The sequence below is a fragment of the Phyllobates terribilis genome, unplaced genomic scaffold (genome assembly GCF_046119375.1).
Source record: "Phyllobates terribilis strain yellow unplaced genomic scaffold, ASM4611937v1 Scaffold_8__6_contigs__length_399053987, whole genome shotgun sequence".
In the NCBI taxonomy this organism is placed as follows: Eukaryota; Metazoa; Chordata; class Amphibia; order Anura; family Dendrobatidae; genus Phyllobates; species Phyllobates terribilis.
In genome coordinates, this window is record NW_027362768.1 from 55190567 (window position 1) to 55209595 (window position 19029).

The 19029-nt window shown below is 44.7% G+C and overlaps 1 protein-coding gene across 2 annotated transcripts in view; it reads right to left on the reverse strand.

Annotated features, from left to right (window-relative positions):
- TSEN15 (tRNA splicing endonuclease subunit 15) overlaps positions 1 to 18400 on the reverse strand; it is a 32654-nt gene extending 14254 nt beyond the window's left edge. The window contains exons 1-3 of one of the 2 annotated variants that reach the window (XM_073642558.1): positions 18142 to 18400; positions 13323 to 13404; positions 9662 to 9797 (exon numbers count right to left, since the gene is read on the reverse strand). In XM_073642558.1, coding sequence (XP_073498659.1) covers positions 9662 to 9797; positions 13323 to 13404; positions 18142 to 18303 — 380 coding nt within the window. In that variant the 5' untranslated portion in view covers positions 18304 to 18400. The remainder of the gene's footprint in view (positions 1 to 9661; positions 9798 to 13322; positions 13405 to 18141) is intronic. The other variant, XM_073642559.1, reaches the window with a different exon arrangement.
- Positions 18401 to 19029: the final 629 nt, after the last annotated feature.

Here is a 19029-nt window from a genome sequence, read left to right on the forward strand (position 1 = left end):
AGATTTATAAAAATGACTGCATGAAGAGAACATGCAAATTTCCACAGTCATTGAGGATATGGGGCTGCATGTCAGGTAAAGGCACTGGGGAGATGGCTGTCATTACATCTTCAATAAATGCCCAAGTTTACATTGATATTTTGGACAGTTTTCTTATCCCACCAATTGAAAGGATGTTTGGGGATGATAATGCATCCTGCCATAGAGCAAAAACTGTGAAAACATTCCTTGACAGAAGACACATAAGGTCAATGTCATGGCTTGCAAATAGTCCGGATCTCAATCCAATTGAAAATCTTTGGTGGAAGTTGAAGAAAATGGTCCATGACAAGGCTCCAACCTGCAAAGCTGATCTGGCAACAGCGATCAGAGAAAGTTGGAGCCAGATTGATGAAGAGTACTGTTAGCCACTCATTAAGTCCATGCTTCAGAGACTGTAAGCTGTTATTAAAGCCAGAGGTGGTGCAACAAAATACTAGTGATGTATTGGAGTGTTCTTTTGTGTTTGTTTTTCATGATTCCATAATTTTTTCCCTCTGCTTGGTCTGAAAAAAAAATTACCCTTACCGAGTACCACATTTTTATCTTGATTTTTTTTAGTGTCTCTTAAAGCCATAAAGTTGCCATTTGAAATGACTTTAGTTTTGTGCCATGTGTGTGATCTGCTTTTTTTCAACAACATTAAACAACTGAATAAACATTCTCCGAGCCCAGTGATTCCATAATTTTTGCCAGGGGTTGTAGAATTCCAGACCTGAATAGAATCAGAACACTATCACCAGCAACTCTCTAGAGAAAAAGAGTGCAGAGAAAAAAAAACATACGTTTCGCTGTGATTTTGATGCATTTTTGTACAGCAATGAATGCTTTTTGGAGCTTAATAAAGATATTTGAAAAGCAAACGTGGGACATCGCTTGAACCCTTGGATTACTGTCAGACCTGGGGTGAGTATATTGGTTAATTTAAATGATTAAATAATGTGCCTGTTGTATTTCAAATAAGGTGTTTTATTCTCAGTGTTTGTGTTTATTTAACTCTTTACTTTAGTTTAGTAATGAGAGGGTCTGATTGACACCTTTTCATCACTAACAAAGGACTAGGTGTCAGCTAATCCCATAAACCTTAATCCCTCTAGCATTCCCATTCATGTAATTTCTGGGGCAGCTGAGAGCTGCTACTTTTAGCCTAGGAAGGTGCCATTAGGCAAACATGTTCCCTGGTTATTAATAACAGCTCACAGCTGTTTGTTTAGCCACTACGTCCCCACGATCAGCAACCAGCAGCGCTTTGGACGCAGCGTATTTTAGCGTATTTAGAGTTCTAATGCTGCACTTTTGTTGTCAGTACATGCGGATCCACCATATTTAATGACATTTCAATAGGTCAAAATCCGCTACAGAAATTGACATGCTGCAGGTGAGTCTGGTTACGTGCCCACGATCAGGAGCAGCTGAGGGTTTGAAGCTGCGTGTTTATGCAGAGTCAAACCCGCAGCTTCCAGATGGTACAGCATAGTGGATGGGATTTCTAGAAATCCCATGTCCACTATCTGTGCATCTGAGGCTGCGGATCACCCACAGACACTGACTGTGGCGCGTCTTTCAGGACCGCAGCATGTCAAATCCTCTTGCGGAGTCGCTAGGCTCCACAACATAAATTTGACCACTAGAATGTAGTAAATCCGCATGATTCAGTGAACACATGTCGATTTACCTGTGTTCAATAGAACGCAGCGTTTTAGACGCAGCAAAAATATGTTGTGTCTAAAGCGCAGCCAAGTCCAGATCGCGGGCACAAAGCCTAACATTAAAAAAATGGCGTGGGCTCCCGCGTCATTTTCATAACCAGCAGAGGGAAAGCCGACTGCTGGCAGCTTATATTAGTAGCCAGGGAAGGCGCCATTAGCCAAAGATGTTCCCTGGCTATTAATAACAGACCACAGCTGTTTGCTTAGCCTTTACTGACTAGATTACAGGGGGGACCCCAGCAAAAAAAAATAAATTGACGTAGGGACCCCCTATAAAATCTAACCAGCAAAGGCTAAACAGACAGATGCGGGCTGATATTAATAGCCAGGGAAGGGGCCATGGATCCTGGTCCCCCTCCGTGGCTAATAATATCACCCCTCAGCAATCCCAGAAATGGTGCATCCAAAAGATGCGCAAAATCTGGCGCTTAGCCTCTGCTCTTCCCACTGCCGTGTAGCGGTGGCGAGTGGGGTAATAAGGTTGGGATTCATGTCAGCCTTGTATTGGCGGCTGACATGAAACCCAGGTAACTAAAGGAGGGAGTCTATAAGACGCCCCATTACTAACCCCGTAGTAAAGTTTTTTTGACTTGTTTCAAATAAAGACACACCCAGAATACATTTATTTTTAAAAACATTCCACACGGTTTTAATATTTTATTTAATGATAAAAAACACTGTATACTCACCTAACGCCCAATCCCCGAAGCCCTAGTCTCTTGTAAGAAACCAAAAATAAAAAACAATCATATTCCTCACCTGTCTGCCATCATGACGTAATCCCAGTATCCAATGACAATCCGGGTCACGTGTACAGCAGCCACATCAGAAATCACTGATGTGACTGCTGTAGAAGACAGCACTGTATACACTGCCAGGAGTGTAATCACTCCTGTCAGTGTAAATCTCTGCGCTGCTAGGGCAGAGTTCACCTGAGTTCATCAACTGAAGATCAGCTGATAAGCTCCGGTGCCCTCACTAACTGCATCAGTGTTGCGTGGAAAATTTCCCGTGCAGCACCGATTAAGTGAGGGCGCCGGAGCTCTCAGCTGATCTTCAGCTGATGAACTCCAGTGAACTCAGTCCCAGCAGCGATGTACACTGCCGGGAGCGCTCTCGTCAGTGTATACAGTGCTGTCTTCTACAGAAGTCACATCAGTGATTGCGGATGTGTCTGCTGTAGAAGTAACCCGGATCATCATGGGACACTGGAATTACGTCAGGTCGGCGGACAGGTGAGGGATAGGATTGCTTTTTATTTTTGGTTTCTTACAGGAGACGAGGGCTTTGGGGAGTGGGCGTTAGGTGAGTGTATGGTGTTTTTTATTTTTAAATAAAAAGATTAAAACCATGTGGAATTTTATTTAAAATAAAAGACTTTATTCTGGGCGTGTCTTTATTTGAAATCCGTCAAAAACCTTACTACGGGGTTAGTAATGGGGCATCCCTCCATTAGTAACCTGGGCTTCATATCAGCCGCTAACACAACCCCACAAAGAATTGACATGCTGCAGATTTAAACGCAATGACAATCCTGACAGGAAAATTCCTAATCATGTGCACAGCACTTCAAGATTGTCATTGCGTTAGCTGGCACACAGATTAGCTAGCATTTTTGGTGCATTTTCGAGCAGAAAAAACACATCAAAAACGCACAGTGTGCACATAGCCTTAAAGTTAGGGATACTTGGCTTTCGGGTAAAATTTCAGGATGAACCTAAAATGCACTAACATTTTCAGGTGAACTTAATGTGACTGTCTCTAAACTTTTGACTGCACATGTCCAACTGTAAAATGATTCTGTACTTTTTGCACAACTATGTTCAAATTCACAAGTGTTTGATCCATGAGTCGGCCAATAAATTTCGGGGTTCAATTAGAATTGGTATTAAACAGTCCTCCTCATCATGCTGTTTACATTTTGGACATCATGAGACCAAGATGACACCTAACAATTGACTAACACTACCTTGCTATTGAGAGGCTTCATGCAGGATGTTCTCAGACGGAAGTGACCACTGAGCTTAGAGTATCATCGGCAGGTTGCAACAGAGATACAGAGAGACTGGAAGAATAACAGAAAGGCATGGAAGTGGACGTCCTTTGGCCACATCCCACACTGATGACCGCTTCATTGTGAAAGATGCCCTTCGGAACCGGATGATGAATGCCACACAACACCAGAGACACATTTAATGGAAGTGAGAGGAACCCAAGTGTCACGTCAGACCATTCAAAACCATTTACATCAGCGTGGTCTGCGTGCTAGATGACCTGCAAGGGTACCTGACCACACCACCAGGCACAGGCGTCATCTTCTTGTACGGGCCAGGGAGCATCTACGCTGGACGAGGGACTAGTGGGCCTCAGTGCTGTTCACTGATGAAAGTCGATTCAAGTTAAGCAAAAATAATGGCCGCCAACGACAGCTCCTAGCATCAGCCACTGTTATCACCAGACGAGCCTTTGGTGTTACAGTGTAGGCAGGTGTGTCTAGCCAATACAGAACTGACCTGCACTTTGTGAATGGTACAGTGACAAGCTCCTACTACTTGTATAACATCATTAATCCAATCATTGTGCATCTGCACAAACAACACAGGCCTAATTTCATCTTCATGGACGACAATGCTCCAGCTCATCGAGGCTGCATCATTAGGGAACGGCTGCTGGTGACTGGGGTTCCTCAAATGGAATGGCCTGTACTTTCTCCAGACCTGAATCCCGTAGAAAACCTATGGGATGAGCCGAGTCGCCGTGTAAAGGCTCGTAACTCTGTACCCCAGAACCTCAATGACCTGAGGGCCACCCTGCAAGAAGAGTGGGATGCCATGCCTCCGCATACAATAACTCCACTTGTGAACAGCATGAGACGTTGTTGTCAAACTGTAATTGATGCTCAAGGCCACATGACAAGTTATTGACACACTGACATTATTTGTTGGAGCATACCCATCACTTTTGTTGGCTTTTGTTAATAAATTGTTTGAGATGAGGAAATCACCTTTGCATGCTTCTACTTAAATGTCCCAATTTCATGTCAAAATATTACTGTAGCGTGAACTTTTTACGTTTTCCATAAATTTCAACTGAAAGCCAAAATATCCCTAACTTTGTTAGTAGTGTAAATAACATTTCCCACATGTCTACTTTACATCAGCATCATTTTATCATAATCATCAAGTTATCAACAATTTTTAATTTTTTCAACATAAATTTACAAAACCATTTTTTTTAGGGAGCATCCCTTTTGAAGTGACTTTGAGGAGCCTGTGACAGAAAATGCCTAAAAGTGACACCATTTTAAAAAATGCACCCTTAAAAGAGCGCAGAACCACATTCAAGAAGTTTATTAACCCTCCAGGTGCTTTTCAGGAATTAAAGCAATGTGGAAAGAAAAAAAAAACTAAAATATTACATTTTCCCACAAAAAATGTTGCTTTAGTCCCAAATTTTTCATTTTCACAAGAGTAAAAGGAGAAAATGGACCCTCAAAATTTCTGTGTAATTTCTCCTGAGTACACGGATACCCTATTTGGGGTGGAAAACTACTGTTTGGACACACGACAGGGCTCGGAAAGGAAGGAGCATCATTTCATTCTTGAAGCGCAAAATTGGCTGGAACATAGAGGACACCGTGTCACTTTTGCACAGCCCCTGATGTGCCTAAACAGTGGACACCCTGCACAAGTGACCCCATTTTGGAAACTAGACCCCTTAAGGAATTTTTCTAGAGCTGTGGTGAGCACCTTGAACTCAAAGGTGCTTCACAGAATTTGATAACATTGAGCCATGAAAATAAAAAAAATTACATTTTTCTCCCAAAAAATGTTGCTTTATACCCATATTTTTCATTTTTTACAAGGGTAGCAGAAGAAAATGGATCCGATATGTACTCTCCTGAGTACACCAATACCCCATATGTGGGGGAAAGTATTGTTTGAGCACACGGCAGGGCTCCGAAAGGAAAGAGCGACGTTGTTGAGCGCAGACTTTGGTGGAATGGTCTGTGGGTGCCATGTTGCGTTTGGAGAGCCCCTGATGTGCCTAAACAGTGGAAACCCCCGACAAGTGACCCCATATTGGAAACTACACCTCTCAAGGAATGTATCTAGAGGTATGGTGAGCATCTTGAACCGGCAGGTGCTTCACACGTTGAGCTGTGAAAATGAAAAAATACATTTTTCCTACAAAAATGTTACTTTAGCCCTAAATTTATAATTTTCACAAGGATAGACAGAAGAAAACTAATGCAACAATTTGTTGCGCAATTTCTCCTGTGTACACTAACACTCCATATGTGGTCAAAAACTACTTTTGAGGCACAGTGCGAAGCTCAAGAGAAGGAGCGCCATATTATAGCGCAGATTTTGCTGTTATGGTTTGACGGTGCCATGTCACAATGGCAGAGTCCCTGAGGTGCCAAAACAGCAAAAAACTCCATAAGTGACCCCATTTTAAAACTAAACCGCTCAATGAATTCATCCAAGGGCGCAGTGATCATATTGACACCACAGGTGTGTCACAGCATTTTACACCATTGGACAGTGAAAAAAAAAATAATTACATTATTACCACACAAATTTTGTTTTAGCCCCAGATTTAAAATTTTCACACTGGTAAACAGGTAACAATGGCAACAAAATTTGTCCCACAATTTCTGCTGAACGTAGCAATCCCCCATATGTGGCTGTGCAGTACTGCTAAGCCACACGGCGAGACTCGGGAGGGACGGAGCGCTATTTGACTCTTGGAGTACAGATATTTCCTAGAATAGCTTGCGGACCAGATATACAGAGCCCCTAATTGCTAGAAGAGCAGAATCCCCCCTTAGGTGACCCCATTTTGGAAGTTACACCCCTCTGGAAATTTATTTACAGCCGCAATGACGATTTTGACTTCATGGGTGTTCTCCAGAAACAAGCAGCAATAGATGTTGCTGAGTGAAAATTGCAAATCTGCCGTTGTAGTGCCCAGTACATTATGCCAAGCTCGTGTTTCTGGAGATATGAACCCATAAATTAAACGGGTTTTCATCGCAACAGTACTGACAAACATGGGGACGCTAATTGTGGTCTAGACACACTGTGGGGGTCAGAAGGGAGGGGGGCATTTGGATTTAGGAGCGCAAAAATTGCTGGATTTCTTTTGGGGGGCGATGAGCTATTTTGCTTTTCCAGAAACTCCCTATAGAAGAAGGGTGGAAGCCCCTTATATTTCTGTTAACAGATGATGGAGCTGAGTGGAGACTTTCTTTCATCGATTGAGTTGAAACTATTATTGGGAACATTTTGGATCACATTTATCCTGTGTTCTATGCTGAGCACTGATATCGAGATTTTACTAAATCTTCGAGTGACGAGATTCAGATGAAACCCCCGAGGGATCCATTCACTATAATGTGGCAGCAGAGTTACTTTGGTCTCTGCTTTTGCTGGCCTTTGTTCAGCGGTGTCCTTTTCATTAGTGCACTAAAACTGGGAAGGGATCGCGCTTTAATGCACGATTAAAAATGTTATATCAGATGAGTGAGTCCAACGTTTTACACACACCCATAGACTTGAATGGGTGTATGTGCTCCGATATGCGTAGAAATTCTTTTGCTCATGCCAGATCAGCATGAGGAAAAATAAATAAATAAATGGCACATCTGCAGTGGCCCATAGGATAACATTGGGCCGAGTGCTATCCCATAAAACATCGGATAGCATTCATCTGATGAATAAGTCTATGAGAGCCTCGCTCACAGACTCACACTAAGAAGTGATTTCCGGTTCGCCCAGCAAACACTGGACCGTTCCGGCATGTCACAACTTCGGTCATTAGGTACAAAAGATGACAGAAGCGGCACAGGCAACAGCAGAAGATGATGGACAGTAAGTATTTTACTACACATGGGGGAACATACAGCGGGGAAAATGAGCATTTGAGACACTGCTAATTTTACAAGTTCCCACCTGCAAAGAATGGATGTCTGTAATTTTTATTGTAGGTACACTTCAACTGTGAAAGGCAGAATCTTAAAAAAAAAAAAAAAAAAAAAAAATCTAGAAATTCACATTGGATAATTGTTACACAATTAATTTGCCTTTTTACTGCATGAAGCATTTGATACAATAGAAAAACAGAACTTAAAATTTGGTATAGTAAACTCTGTTTGCAATTATAGAGGTCAGACGTTTCCTGTAGTTCTTGACCAAGTTTCCAAACACAGCAGCAGGGATCTTGGACCACTCCTCCATACAGATCTTCTCCAGATCTTTCAGGTTTCGGGGCTGTTGCTGGGCAAAATTGAGTTTCAGCTCCCTCCAAAGATTTTCTATTGGGTTCTGGTCTGGAGACTGGCTAGGCCACTCCAGGACCTTGAAATGCTTCTTACGGAGCCACTCCTTAGTTGCCCAAGCTGTGTGTTTCGGGTAATTGTCATGCTGGAAGACCCAACCACGAACCATCTTCAATGCTCTTACTGAGAAAAGGAGGCTGTTGGCCAAAATCTCGTGATACATGACCCCATCCATCCTCGATTCAATACGATGTAGTCTTCCCTTTTTCATCTGCAGAAAAGCACCCCCAAATTATGTTTCCCTCACCATGCTTCACGGTTGAGACGATGGTCTTGAGGTTGTAGTCAACCTTCTTCCTCCTCCAAACACGGAGAGTGGAGTTGATACCAAAAAGTTCTATTTTGGTCTCATCTGAGCACATGACCTTCTTTCATGCCTCCTCTGGATCATCCAGATGGTCATTGGTTACCTTGTGGGCCCTGCAGGATTTTAATCTATGATGGTTACTGATGGTAATGTTACTAATGGTAATGTTTGAGACTATAGTCCCAACTCTCTTCAGGTCATTGACCAGGTCCTCCCATGTAGTTCTGGGCTGATTTCTGACAGCTCTCAGAATGATCCTTACTCCACGAGGCGAGATCCTGCATGGAGCCTCAGACCGAGGAAGATTGACAGTCATCTTGTGTTTCTTCCATTTTCTAATAATTTTGCCAACAGTTGATGCCTTCTCACCAAGCTGCTTGCATATTGTCCTGTAGCCCATCCCAGCCTTGTGCAGGTCTAAAATTTTGTCCCTGGCCTCCTTGGACAGCTATTTGGTTATGGTCATGATAGAGAGATTGGAGTGTGACTGATTGAGTGTGTGGACAGGTGTCTTTTATACAGATAACAAGTTCAAACAGGTGCAATTAACACAGGTAATGAGTGCAGAGTAGGAGGGCTTCTTAAAGAAAAACTAACAGGGCTGTGAGAGCCAGAATTCTTGCTGGTTGGTTGGTGATCAAATACTCATTTCATGCAATAAAATGCAATTTAATTATATAAAAATCATACAATGTGATTTTCTGTTTTCTTTTTAGATTCTGTCTCTCACAGATGAAGTGTACCTATGATAAAAATTACAGACCTCTCCATTCTTTGTAGGTGGGAAAACTTGCAAAATCGGCAGTGTATCAAATACTTATTTTCCCCACTGTACATTACTAATACCTAACCACTGGTGAAAGAATTTAAAAAAATACGAGTGGTACATTAATGGTTGTAGTCGCTATTGCCCTTATGAAAGTTCCAATGCATGTAATAATTCTACTATAGAGAAGGCATTAAACATTTTGCCACAGCTAACAAACAAAACAGGTTTTCCTCTGAAATAGTAGCCAATACTAAACAGGTTTTACTGACAATATGTCCTCACTAATGGGCCACGTTCATACATTCAGTATTTGGTCAGTATTTTACATAAGTATTTGTAAGCTAAAACCAGGAGTGGGTGATAAATGCAGAAGTGGTGACGTGTTTCTATTATACTTTTCCTCTGATTGTTCCATTCCTGGTTTTGGCTTACAAATACTGAACATGTGAACGTGGCCTTAGACACACTGATAGCTTTGTAGCTGGACAGCGTACCTCCCAGGGCTGCACGGCATGGCGACTGGTGTGGGGACTATGACCTGAGGAGGGCTGTCATCCTTCTCTTTCCCACACAGGTAGAGGAGATGAAGTTCTGGTGAGCTCAGAATCTGCACGTCGTTCCAGTTCCTTACTACAAAAAAAAAAAAAAAAAAAGAGATGTACAAGTAAAAGATGGTGCAAGTAAGGAACACAAGAGCAGTTCACCATTTGTAGCCTAGTGGTAGGACCTAACAAAATAAACAATTTACTGAACAAAAAATTAGGATGGAACCAGAATCCCTCTTGGAATACATTCCTAAAGAGGAATTCAGTTTATAGCTGGCCTCACTACAACACGCAAGTGCGGTAGATGTGTGTCTGCAAACAAGAGGCATCCCAGGCCACCATTACCTCACCTCTGGTACTGTGTGTGCCAGGCCGCTGCTCCGCACCTCACCAATGGATAACTGGGACCCAATTACTAGCAACTTAAAGGGGTTTTCCCACAAACAAAGTACATTTTAATCAATAGATCTTGGAATAATAAGTTCCACAATTGGATGTGTTAAAGAAAACTGTTCCTTTGCTGAGATAATCTTATAAATGTGCCCCTGCTGTGTACTGTGTAATGGCTGTATGTGACCGTACAGGAGCATAGTCTGATCATACCACAGCTCTTGGGCACGGGGGAAAAGCAAAAGACAGTATACAGATATTACAGAAGGGGATCGCAGCGGATTCTTTTTGTGAGGTAAAACATTGCTTAAAAACAGGCAGGGAAATGTGTTACCTCACAAAAAGGATCAGCTGTGCTGTGCTGTAATGTCTATATACTCCTTTGCTTCCTCCCCTGCCCAGGAGATGTGGTTTGATCAGACCATGTTCCTGTATGGTCAGACACAGACATTACACAGTACACAGCAGGGGCACATTTATAAGATTATCTCGGCACAGGAACATTTTAATTAAATGCATCCAATTGTAGAAACTATTATTATTCCAATATCTATTGATTAAAATGTAGTTAGTTTGTGGGAAAACCCCTTTAAAATGACTAATTTCTCAAAATTAATAAACTAAATATAAAAGTACTTTGCTACTATACGGAGACAGAAAGAACTTGCACATGCAGGTGACAGGTAAAATGGTTGTCACTGCACAATACACTGTATACAGGGGCTGGGTTACATACACACACATTTACTGTGTGCCTAATTTTAGAAAATATATAGTTGGGGGAATTGGGATGATTTTTTCACTTCGCAATTTAGTTCTATTTATTGAAAGTTGAAAAAAACAGAGGTAAAAAATGTTTAAAATCCCTGACCATGAAGAGGAGAAAGGGGTTTTCCACCTTTTCTTTTATCTCACAGAAGGCTTGGCGGTGTAATAGATAATTACATAGCACATACTCACCAACCAATCCTCCAGCAGTCTCCTCTTCCAGTGATCACACCCTGGCCAAACCAGAAGAAGGGCTCATTTAGACGTCCTTGGTCATCGGTCCGGTTTCGGATCACAATGCATGGACTAGCCACATGTGTGCCACCTGGCCAGTCAGTGCATTGTGATCCGAGATCAGACTGATGACCACAGACGTCTGAAAAAGGCCGAAGAGAGGAGGCCCCAGGAAACCGGGCCAGCCGTATGGAGGAGCGTTGGGGGTCAATAGGTGGGTAATCACTATCTTGTTTGTAGGGCACCGTCCGCTGCTGTCATAAGCCACCTGTCAGGACTCTCGGGCTGCTGCAGCGACGTGAGCCTGACGTTACAGTGTGAAGCTGCACCTATATTTCCGGGTGCGCCACGTGCTGCTGTGACAAGTGTTTTCATTCTCTGCTGCCCCCAGAGTTCAGAAAAAAAAAAAAAAAAAAAAAAAAAGAAGACCTTCATCCTCTGCCTGCTGGTAACTTTTAGGATTACTAGGCCCGGCGAAACATTGTATGAGTGTGACAACGATGACGTGGCCGGTCGACCAAGCTGCAAATTTATTTTTCCACTCCAGTCGCCCCCGCACATCTTAGTTTCCCAATCTCTGTTCCACCGTTTGCAGTAGGCCATACCAGTGTCCGAAATATATTACATATTTATGTCACCCTTTCCTTGTACCTTCACCCCATTGCCGAGTGAGACTGATTGTTACATCAATCTCTTTGTCTTCACTGCACATGTCCTGTCTATTCTTCATAGCAGAGGACTATGCTCTAGTCTTCACTGGACATGTGTGCATCATGTAGTGGCCTTACACAGCCCTATAATGGGACATCACTGATGGCTTCCCATCAACTGGTCACGGTACACGGGCCTGAATACCATGTGACTTGTAGGTGGGATGTTAAGGAGTCATGTGACCACTAAGAAGAAATACAGAGGCAGAAATGTGCAATAGATGGATAAAATCTGAATGTAATGAAAACACTTAATGCAACCGGTCAGCTTCCTCAGGTACCCATATATTTATTGCTTTCGTTATATACATACACACACACACACACACTTCCTTACAAGCCCCTTTAGTGGCTTATTAATTTTTGCATATGCCTAAAATTAAATTTATATCTGCGGTAGCGGTATGCTAATTAGCGGGTGACTAGTTGCAGGGGTGTTGTTTTTCCCGGACTAATCATCCCAGTAATTATGTTAACACACCCCTCTGGGCATGAGTGACATGGTTTATAAGCGTGGCATCACCACTGGCTCTTTGCAAATCTCTGCCTCCCTGCAATGGGCAGTAAGAAGGTATAGGCAACCTGGTTCCATCAGCACCCTGCGCCTGCCCTGGGAGAAAGTGGTGACGCTGTTACTGCCAGCTCTGCAAATCCCACGGATGGCAGAGTCCTGCGTCACCGCTGCCTCCCAGTAATGGGCAGTAAGCAGGCATAGGCACCCTGTTTCCATCAGCACCCTGCGCCTGTACTGGAAGGCAGTGGTGACGCTGTTACTGCCAGCTCTGCAAATCCTGAGGATGGCTGAATTATGCATCATCGCTGCCTCCCTGCAATGGACAGTAAGCGGGTATAGGCACCCTGGTTCCATCAGCACCCTGCGCCTGCCCTGGGAGGCAGTGGTGATGCTGTTACTGCCAGCTCTGCAAATCCCGAGGATGGCTGAGTCATGCATCACCGCTGCCTCCCTGCAATGGACAGTAAGCGGGTATAGGCACCCTGGCTCCATCAGCGCACTGTGCTTGCCCCGGGAGGCAGTGGTGATGCTGTTACTGCCAGCTCTGCAAATTCCGAGGATGGCTGAGTCATGCATCACCGCTGCCTCCCTGCAATGGACAGTAAGCGGGTATAGGCACCCTGGCTCCATCAGCGCACTGTGCTTGCCCCGGGAGGCATGTGTAGTACGCTAATTAAGTTGGGGTGCGTATACCTGGCTTACTGAACATTGCCAGGGAAGCAGAAATTTGCAAAGAATTGGTGCATGCCCACAAAGGGTGATAACATGATTAGTGGGATTATTAGTCAAGGGGAAATAACACCCCCACAACTAGTCACCCACTTATAAGGCTATGGCACTGCAGTTATAAAACTGATTTTAGACATATGATGAATGTAATAAGCCACCAAAGGACCTGTTAGGAAGTATATGAAGGAACCAATAAAGACATGGTGGCGGGAAGCTGACAGGTTCCTTCCATCTTGGAATCCCCTTCAATGCTCACACCGGTTACCTTCTAGGAGATCCATGTACACTAGAAACGCTGCATAAACTTGTGTTCCTTCTGCCACGTCCATCATCTTCATCTCCTTGAACTGCAAAAAAAAATAAACAAAAAATACCAATAACATTAATCTTATTTCATTTTTTTCTGGTGATCAAAAAGCCAATCTGGAGCAGAAGAGGAAAAAAGCCCCAGTCTTTACGGACAGTAAGATCTCTACCCACTGCAGCAACAACTAGTCTCTTATAAGAACTACAAGTCCCATAGGCATATTGAGATACAAATAATTAGATCATCATAGATCATTCATTCATGTAAAGAAATCTAGAACACTCCTAAATGAATACTTGAAAAGAGGAGGAGCAAAGGGAGAGCGTATAAAATATTTTTTTATTAAATACTGGTTAACATTCTTACAAATAACCAGGACAGGCAAAATAGCAACAAGCAAAAATCCTGGGGTAGGAAAACACAATCAACATGCAAGTATAGAAGGTATAATATTATGACTGATAGGTGGAATCTTGACATGTACAGTGGGGGAAAAAAAGTATTTACTCAGCCACCAATTGTGCAAGTTGTCCCACTTAAAAAGATGAGAGGCCTGTAATTGACATCATAGGTAGACCTCAACTATGAGAGACAAAATGAGAAAACAAATCCTGAAAATCACATTGTCTGATTTGGAAAGAAATTTTTTTCAAATTTTGGTGGAAAAGAAGTATTTGGTCAATTACAAACAAGCGAGATTTCTGTCTCTCACAGACCTGTAACTTCTTCTTTAAGAGGCTCCTCTGTCCTCCACTCATTACCTGCAGTACTGGCACCTGTTTGAACTTGTTATCAGTATAAAAGACACCTGTCCGCAACCTCAAACAGTCACACTCCAAACTCCACTGTGGTGAAGACCAAAGAGCTGTCGAAGGACACGAGAAACAAAATTGTAGCCCTGCACCAGGCTGGGAAGACTGAATCTGCAACTGGCAAGCAGCTTGGTGTTAAGAAATCAACCGTGGGAGCAATAATTAGAAAATGGAAGACATACAAGACCACTGATAGGCTATGTGCCCACGATGCAGAAATGATCCGGATTTTTTCCTGAGCGTTTCTGCATCTCCCTGGCAGAAAAAACGCATGCGGATTGTACATATGTTTTTCCTGCCAGGGACACGCGGATGTGAAGCGTTCTTCACACGCATTTCCGCATGCGGGTTGACAAGCGCTTTCCAAGAGATTTTAGTATCACTTGGAAAGTGCTTGACAACTTGGTCACACTATATAAATCCATGCAAACGGCATGGATTTATATACTGTGACCATAAAGAATGGTAAAAAATAAATCTATACTTACCTTCTGATGGCCCCCGCAGTCTTTATTCGATCCGTCCTGGCTTGCCGGCAGCTCGCGGTACACTACACTGAAGGACCTGCCGTCACACGACTATGACGTTAGCGCAGGTCCTTCAGTCCACCGCGATCTGCCGGCAAGCGAAGACAAGCGCACTGCGGGCCATCAGAAGGTAAATAAATAAAAAATAAATATTATAGTTTTTTTTTTTTTTTTTTCCAGGTTCTATGGTACCCGGGTCCGGAGGAGAGTCTTCTCTCCTCCAGACCCGGGTACCATCCGCACATTGAAACGCTTGGATTTCGTATGTACAGATCCAGTGATGCAGAATCCAAGTGTTCCAATGAAAGTCAATGGCGGCGAAAAAGCAGCGCTTCCGCAAAATAAATGGCAGGCCTTCTACTATGCGTTTAAGCGTTTCTGCAGCGTTTTTGCTGCTGCGGAAACGTTTAAAAAACGCATCATGGGCACACAGCCATAATCTCCTTTGATCTGGGGCTCCACACAAGATCTCACCCCGTGGGGTCAAAATGATCTCAAGAACGGTGAGCAAAAACCCCACAACCACAAGGGGGGACCTACTTAATGACCTGCAGAAAGCTGGGACCAACGTTATACATTCTACCATCAGTAACACACAACGCCGCCAGGGACTCCGATCCTGCAGTGCCAGACGTGTCTGCCTGCTTAAGCCATTACATGTCCAGGCCCGTCTGAAGTTTGCTAGAGAGCATTTGGATGATTCAGAAGAGTATTGGGAGAATGTCATATGATCAAATGAAACCAAAGTAGAACTGTTTGGTAGAAACACAACTCGTCGTGTTTGGAGGAGAAAGAATGCTGAGTTGCATCCAAAGAACACCATACCTACTGTGAAGCATGGGGGTGGCAACATCATGCTTTGGGGCTGTTTCTCTGCCAAGGGACCAGGACGAATGATCCGTGTACATGAAAGAATGAATGGGGCCATGTATCGTGAGATTTTGAGTGCAAACCTCCTTCCATCAACTAGGGCATTGAAGATGAAACGTGGCTGGGTCTTTCAGTATGACAATAATCCCAAGCACACCGCTAGGGCAACGAAGGAGTGGCTTCGTAAGAAGCATTTTAAGGTCCTGGAGTGGCCTAGCCAGTCTCCAAATCTAAACCCTATAGAAAACCTTTGGAAGGAGTTGAAAGTCCGTGTTGCCCAGCGACAGCCCCAAAACATCATTGCTGTAGAGGAGATCTGCATGGAGGAACGAGCCATTATACCAGCAATAGTGTGTGCCAACCTTGTGAAGACTTACAGAAAACATTTGACCTCTCATTGCCAACAAAGGATATAGAACAACGTATTGAGATGAACTTTTGTAATTGACCAAATACTTATTTTCCACCAAAATTTGATAAAAATTTCTTTCCAACTCAGACAATGTGATTTTCAGGATTTGTTTTCTCATTTTGTCTCTCATAGCTGAGGTCTACCTATGAAGTCAATTACAGGCCTCTCATCTTTTTAAGTGGGAGAACTTGCACAATTGGTGGCTGAGTAAATACTTTTTTTCCCCCACTGTATACAATCGGTCCTATGTCACACATGTGTAAATGAAAGTATGTCAGAAAAACCACCATCAAATAATTCAATGAAAAAAAAACCTTACTCATGTCACAGGTGAAGCCCCCCCTGGGAATGCACAAGCTGAAGCCCTACGTACGAACGTTTCGCGTGTTAACCACATGCTTTCTCAAGGGTAAGTAGAGGAATCCCATCTATAGGACCTTTATATCATGTGATTTGGTCACATGGTCCTATCTCACCGAGAGCTGGTGGGTGGCGCATGCACAGATCACTGCACTCACAGAACGCTGTCAGCTGTCAAGATGAATCCCAGCATGCAGACGCCGGGGCACGCACTTATGATCCAGTGGTGAATCTCTTATAAGCCCCTAGAGGCGCTGTCCGGGCTTCAGACAACACTCTACAGTCAGGATTCCCCGGTATTCCCAATGTGGGCTGTCTCATGACCCATGTGTAGGATTTTCATACTTCTGGTCACATGCCGACTTGCTGCCCTTAGATCTTTGCAATAGAAGTGAATTGAAAGAAGCCAGATGAGTCCAGTCGGCACATGACCACAAGCATGAATATTGCACACATGCGGTCACCCATTGTCACTGAGAATATGATGACAGTCTGCAGTCACACAGAGCGACTGTCTCGACAAGCCCTTTAACTGTTCTGTATTGAGCAGCCATCAATACCTTCAATGGACACCCACTGCTGAATTATTAGGCCCATGGATTAGCAGCACGATGGGCACCGTGATCACTGCAATCAGAAGGCGGCGGGCCCTCATTGATTTAGTATGGAGACAGCAGGGACCCTTATGGGATACGCTCAGTCAGGGCTGCCCACCAACGTACGGCATTATGCTTGTGCACCAATGGTTCCACACTGAAGTATACCATGTCCAGGTCTGCTACATTCACTAGCGCAAAGCTTGTGCACCCGTCTAACGCGCTGACGTGTCCTGCCCGTGGATCGCAACGCTTGTCTGAACGAAGTCGTAGGCTAAGATTCATCATTGTTGGCGTTATACGGTCCAGACCTGATGAGCCGTGTGCTTGAGGGAGATGCATCCAGTCATTACTAGGACTGCGCCTATTCGTGGGTTTGGTGCATCTCTCAGCTGCCATGCGCCAAAGTGACAACCGTCCTGTGCTCAGGAATTGCGGTATATTTTTGTTGTAATTTCCAACACTTTTGTGGCGGAAATTAAAATTAATTAGTCGGTGCGGTAGAGCCTCGTGTTACAATGGAAAAAGTGGCAAGTGTGCAAAACTGTTACAGCATGTAGTGTTGAAAACAAAAATTCTGTTTTATGATATATGAACTGGGCCGAGCACCACTACTGGGATCCTTCATCACTGCCGCACGGATGCTTTATGGGATCTTTATGGCTCTTACAGGCTACAGATCAACCACAAGACGTCGAGGACAGGGCTGCGCTCATCTACCGCTGCACCCGGCTCCTGCACTCTGTGGCCCTGAGGAGATGAACATGTTAGGTGACGACACAGGGGGAGATCCCACCATGAGCTCGTGCACATGACGGCAAAAGTCCGGGTGCGATAGACACAGCACATCACCAGGAGCACCAGGAGCAGCAGCAGCACCAAGAGCAGCAGCAGCACCAAGAGCAGCAGCAGCACCAAGAGCAGCAGCAGCACCAAGAGCAGCAGCAGCACCAAGAGCAGCAGCAGCACCAGGAGCAGCAGCAGCACCAGGAGCAGCAGCAGCACCAGGACCAGGAGCAGCAGCACCAAAAGCAGCAGCAGCACCAAAAGCAGCAGCACCACGTGGTGTCTGGTGCCACACCGTATCTCTGTCCTAGAGCGAATACTGAAGAGTGTTGCGGGCACACAGCGGGTACCAGCGTTATCACTACAGAGGGGAGACTGCGGGGGATGCAGTGTGTAGATGGAGCACTGGTTTACCTGCGGCTCCACCCGTGCATTATACACACACCACCACACATGTCCGCTGCTGCTGAGCTGTGTACACATTATGCGGCATCTCCTCCTCACCTTCGGGTGTTGCTCTATCCATGGCTCCTCCCCTTCCCGGGCACCAGGACTTAACCGGTCAGGAGTGTCCATAATTATCCGGCAAAGACCCGGACATTGAAATTTATAGGACCTGTGATGATGTCACGACTATGTGATCACGTGTGTGGGCGGAGTCACGCTCTTGAGTTCCTGAGTATAGTGTGTCTGTGACTGCATTAGAGCTGTGTCTCCGTGTGTGTCGTTGTGCTGTCGATGCCGCAGTGCTGTGTGTGTGTGTCGTTGTGCTGTCGATGCCGCAGTGCTGTGTGTGTGTGTCGTTGTGCTGTCGATGCCGCAGTGCTGTGTGTGTGTGGTTGTGCTGTCGATGCCGCAGTGCTGTGTGTGTGTGTCGTTGTGCTGTCGATGCCGCAGTGCTGTGTGTGTGTCGTTGTGCTGTCGATGCCGCAGTGCTGTGTGTGTGTGGTTGTGCTGTCGATGCCGCAGTGCTGTGTGTGTCGTTGTGCTGTCGATGCCGCAGTGCTGTGTGTGTGTGTCGTTGTGCTGTCGATGCCGCAGTGCTGTGTGTGTGTGTCGTTGTGCTGTCGATGCCGCAGTGCTGTGTGTGTGTGTCGTTGTGCTGTCGATGCCGCAGTGCTGTGTGTGTGTGTCGTTGTGCTGTCGATGCCGCAGTGCTGTGTGTGTGTGTCGTTGTGCTGTCGATGCTGCAGTGCTGTGTGTGTGTCGTTGTGCTGTCGATGCCGCAGTGCTGTGTGTGTGTCGTTGTGCTGTCGATGCCGCAGTGCTGTGTGTGTGTGGTTGTGCTGTCGATGCCGCAGT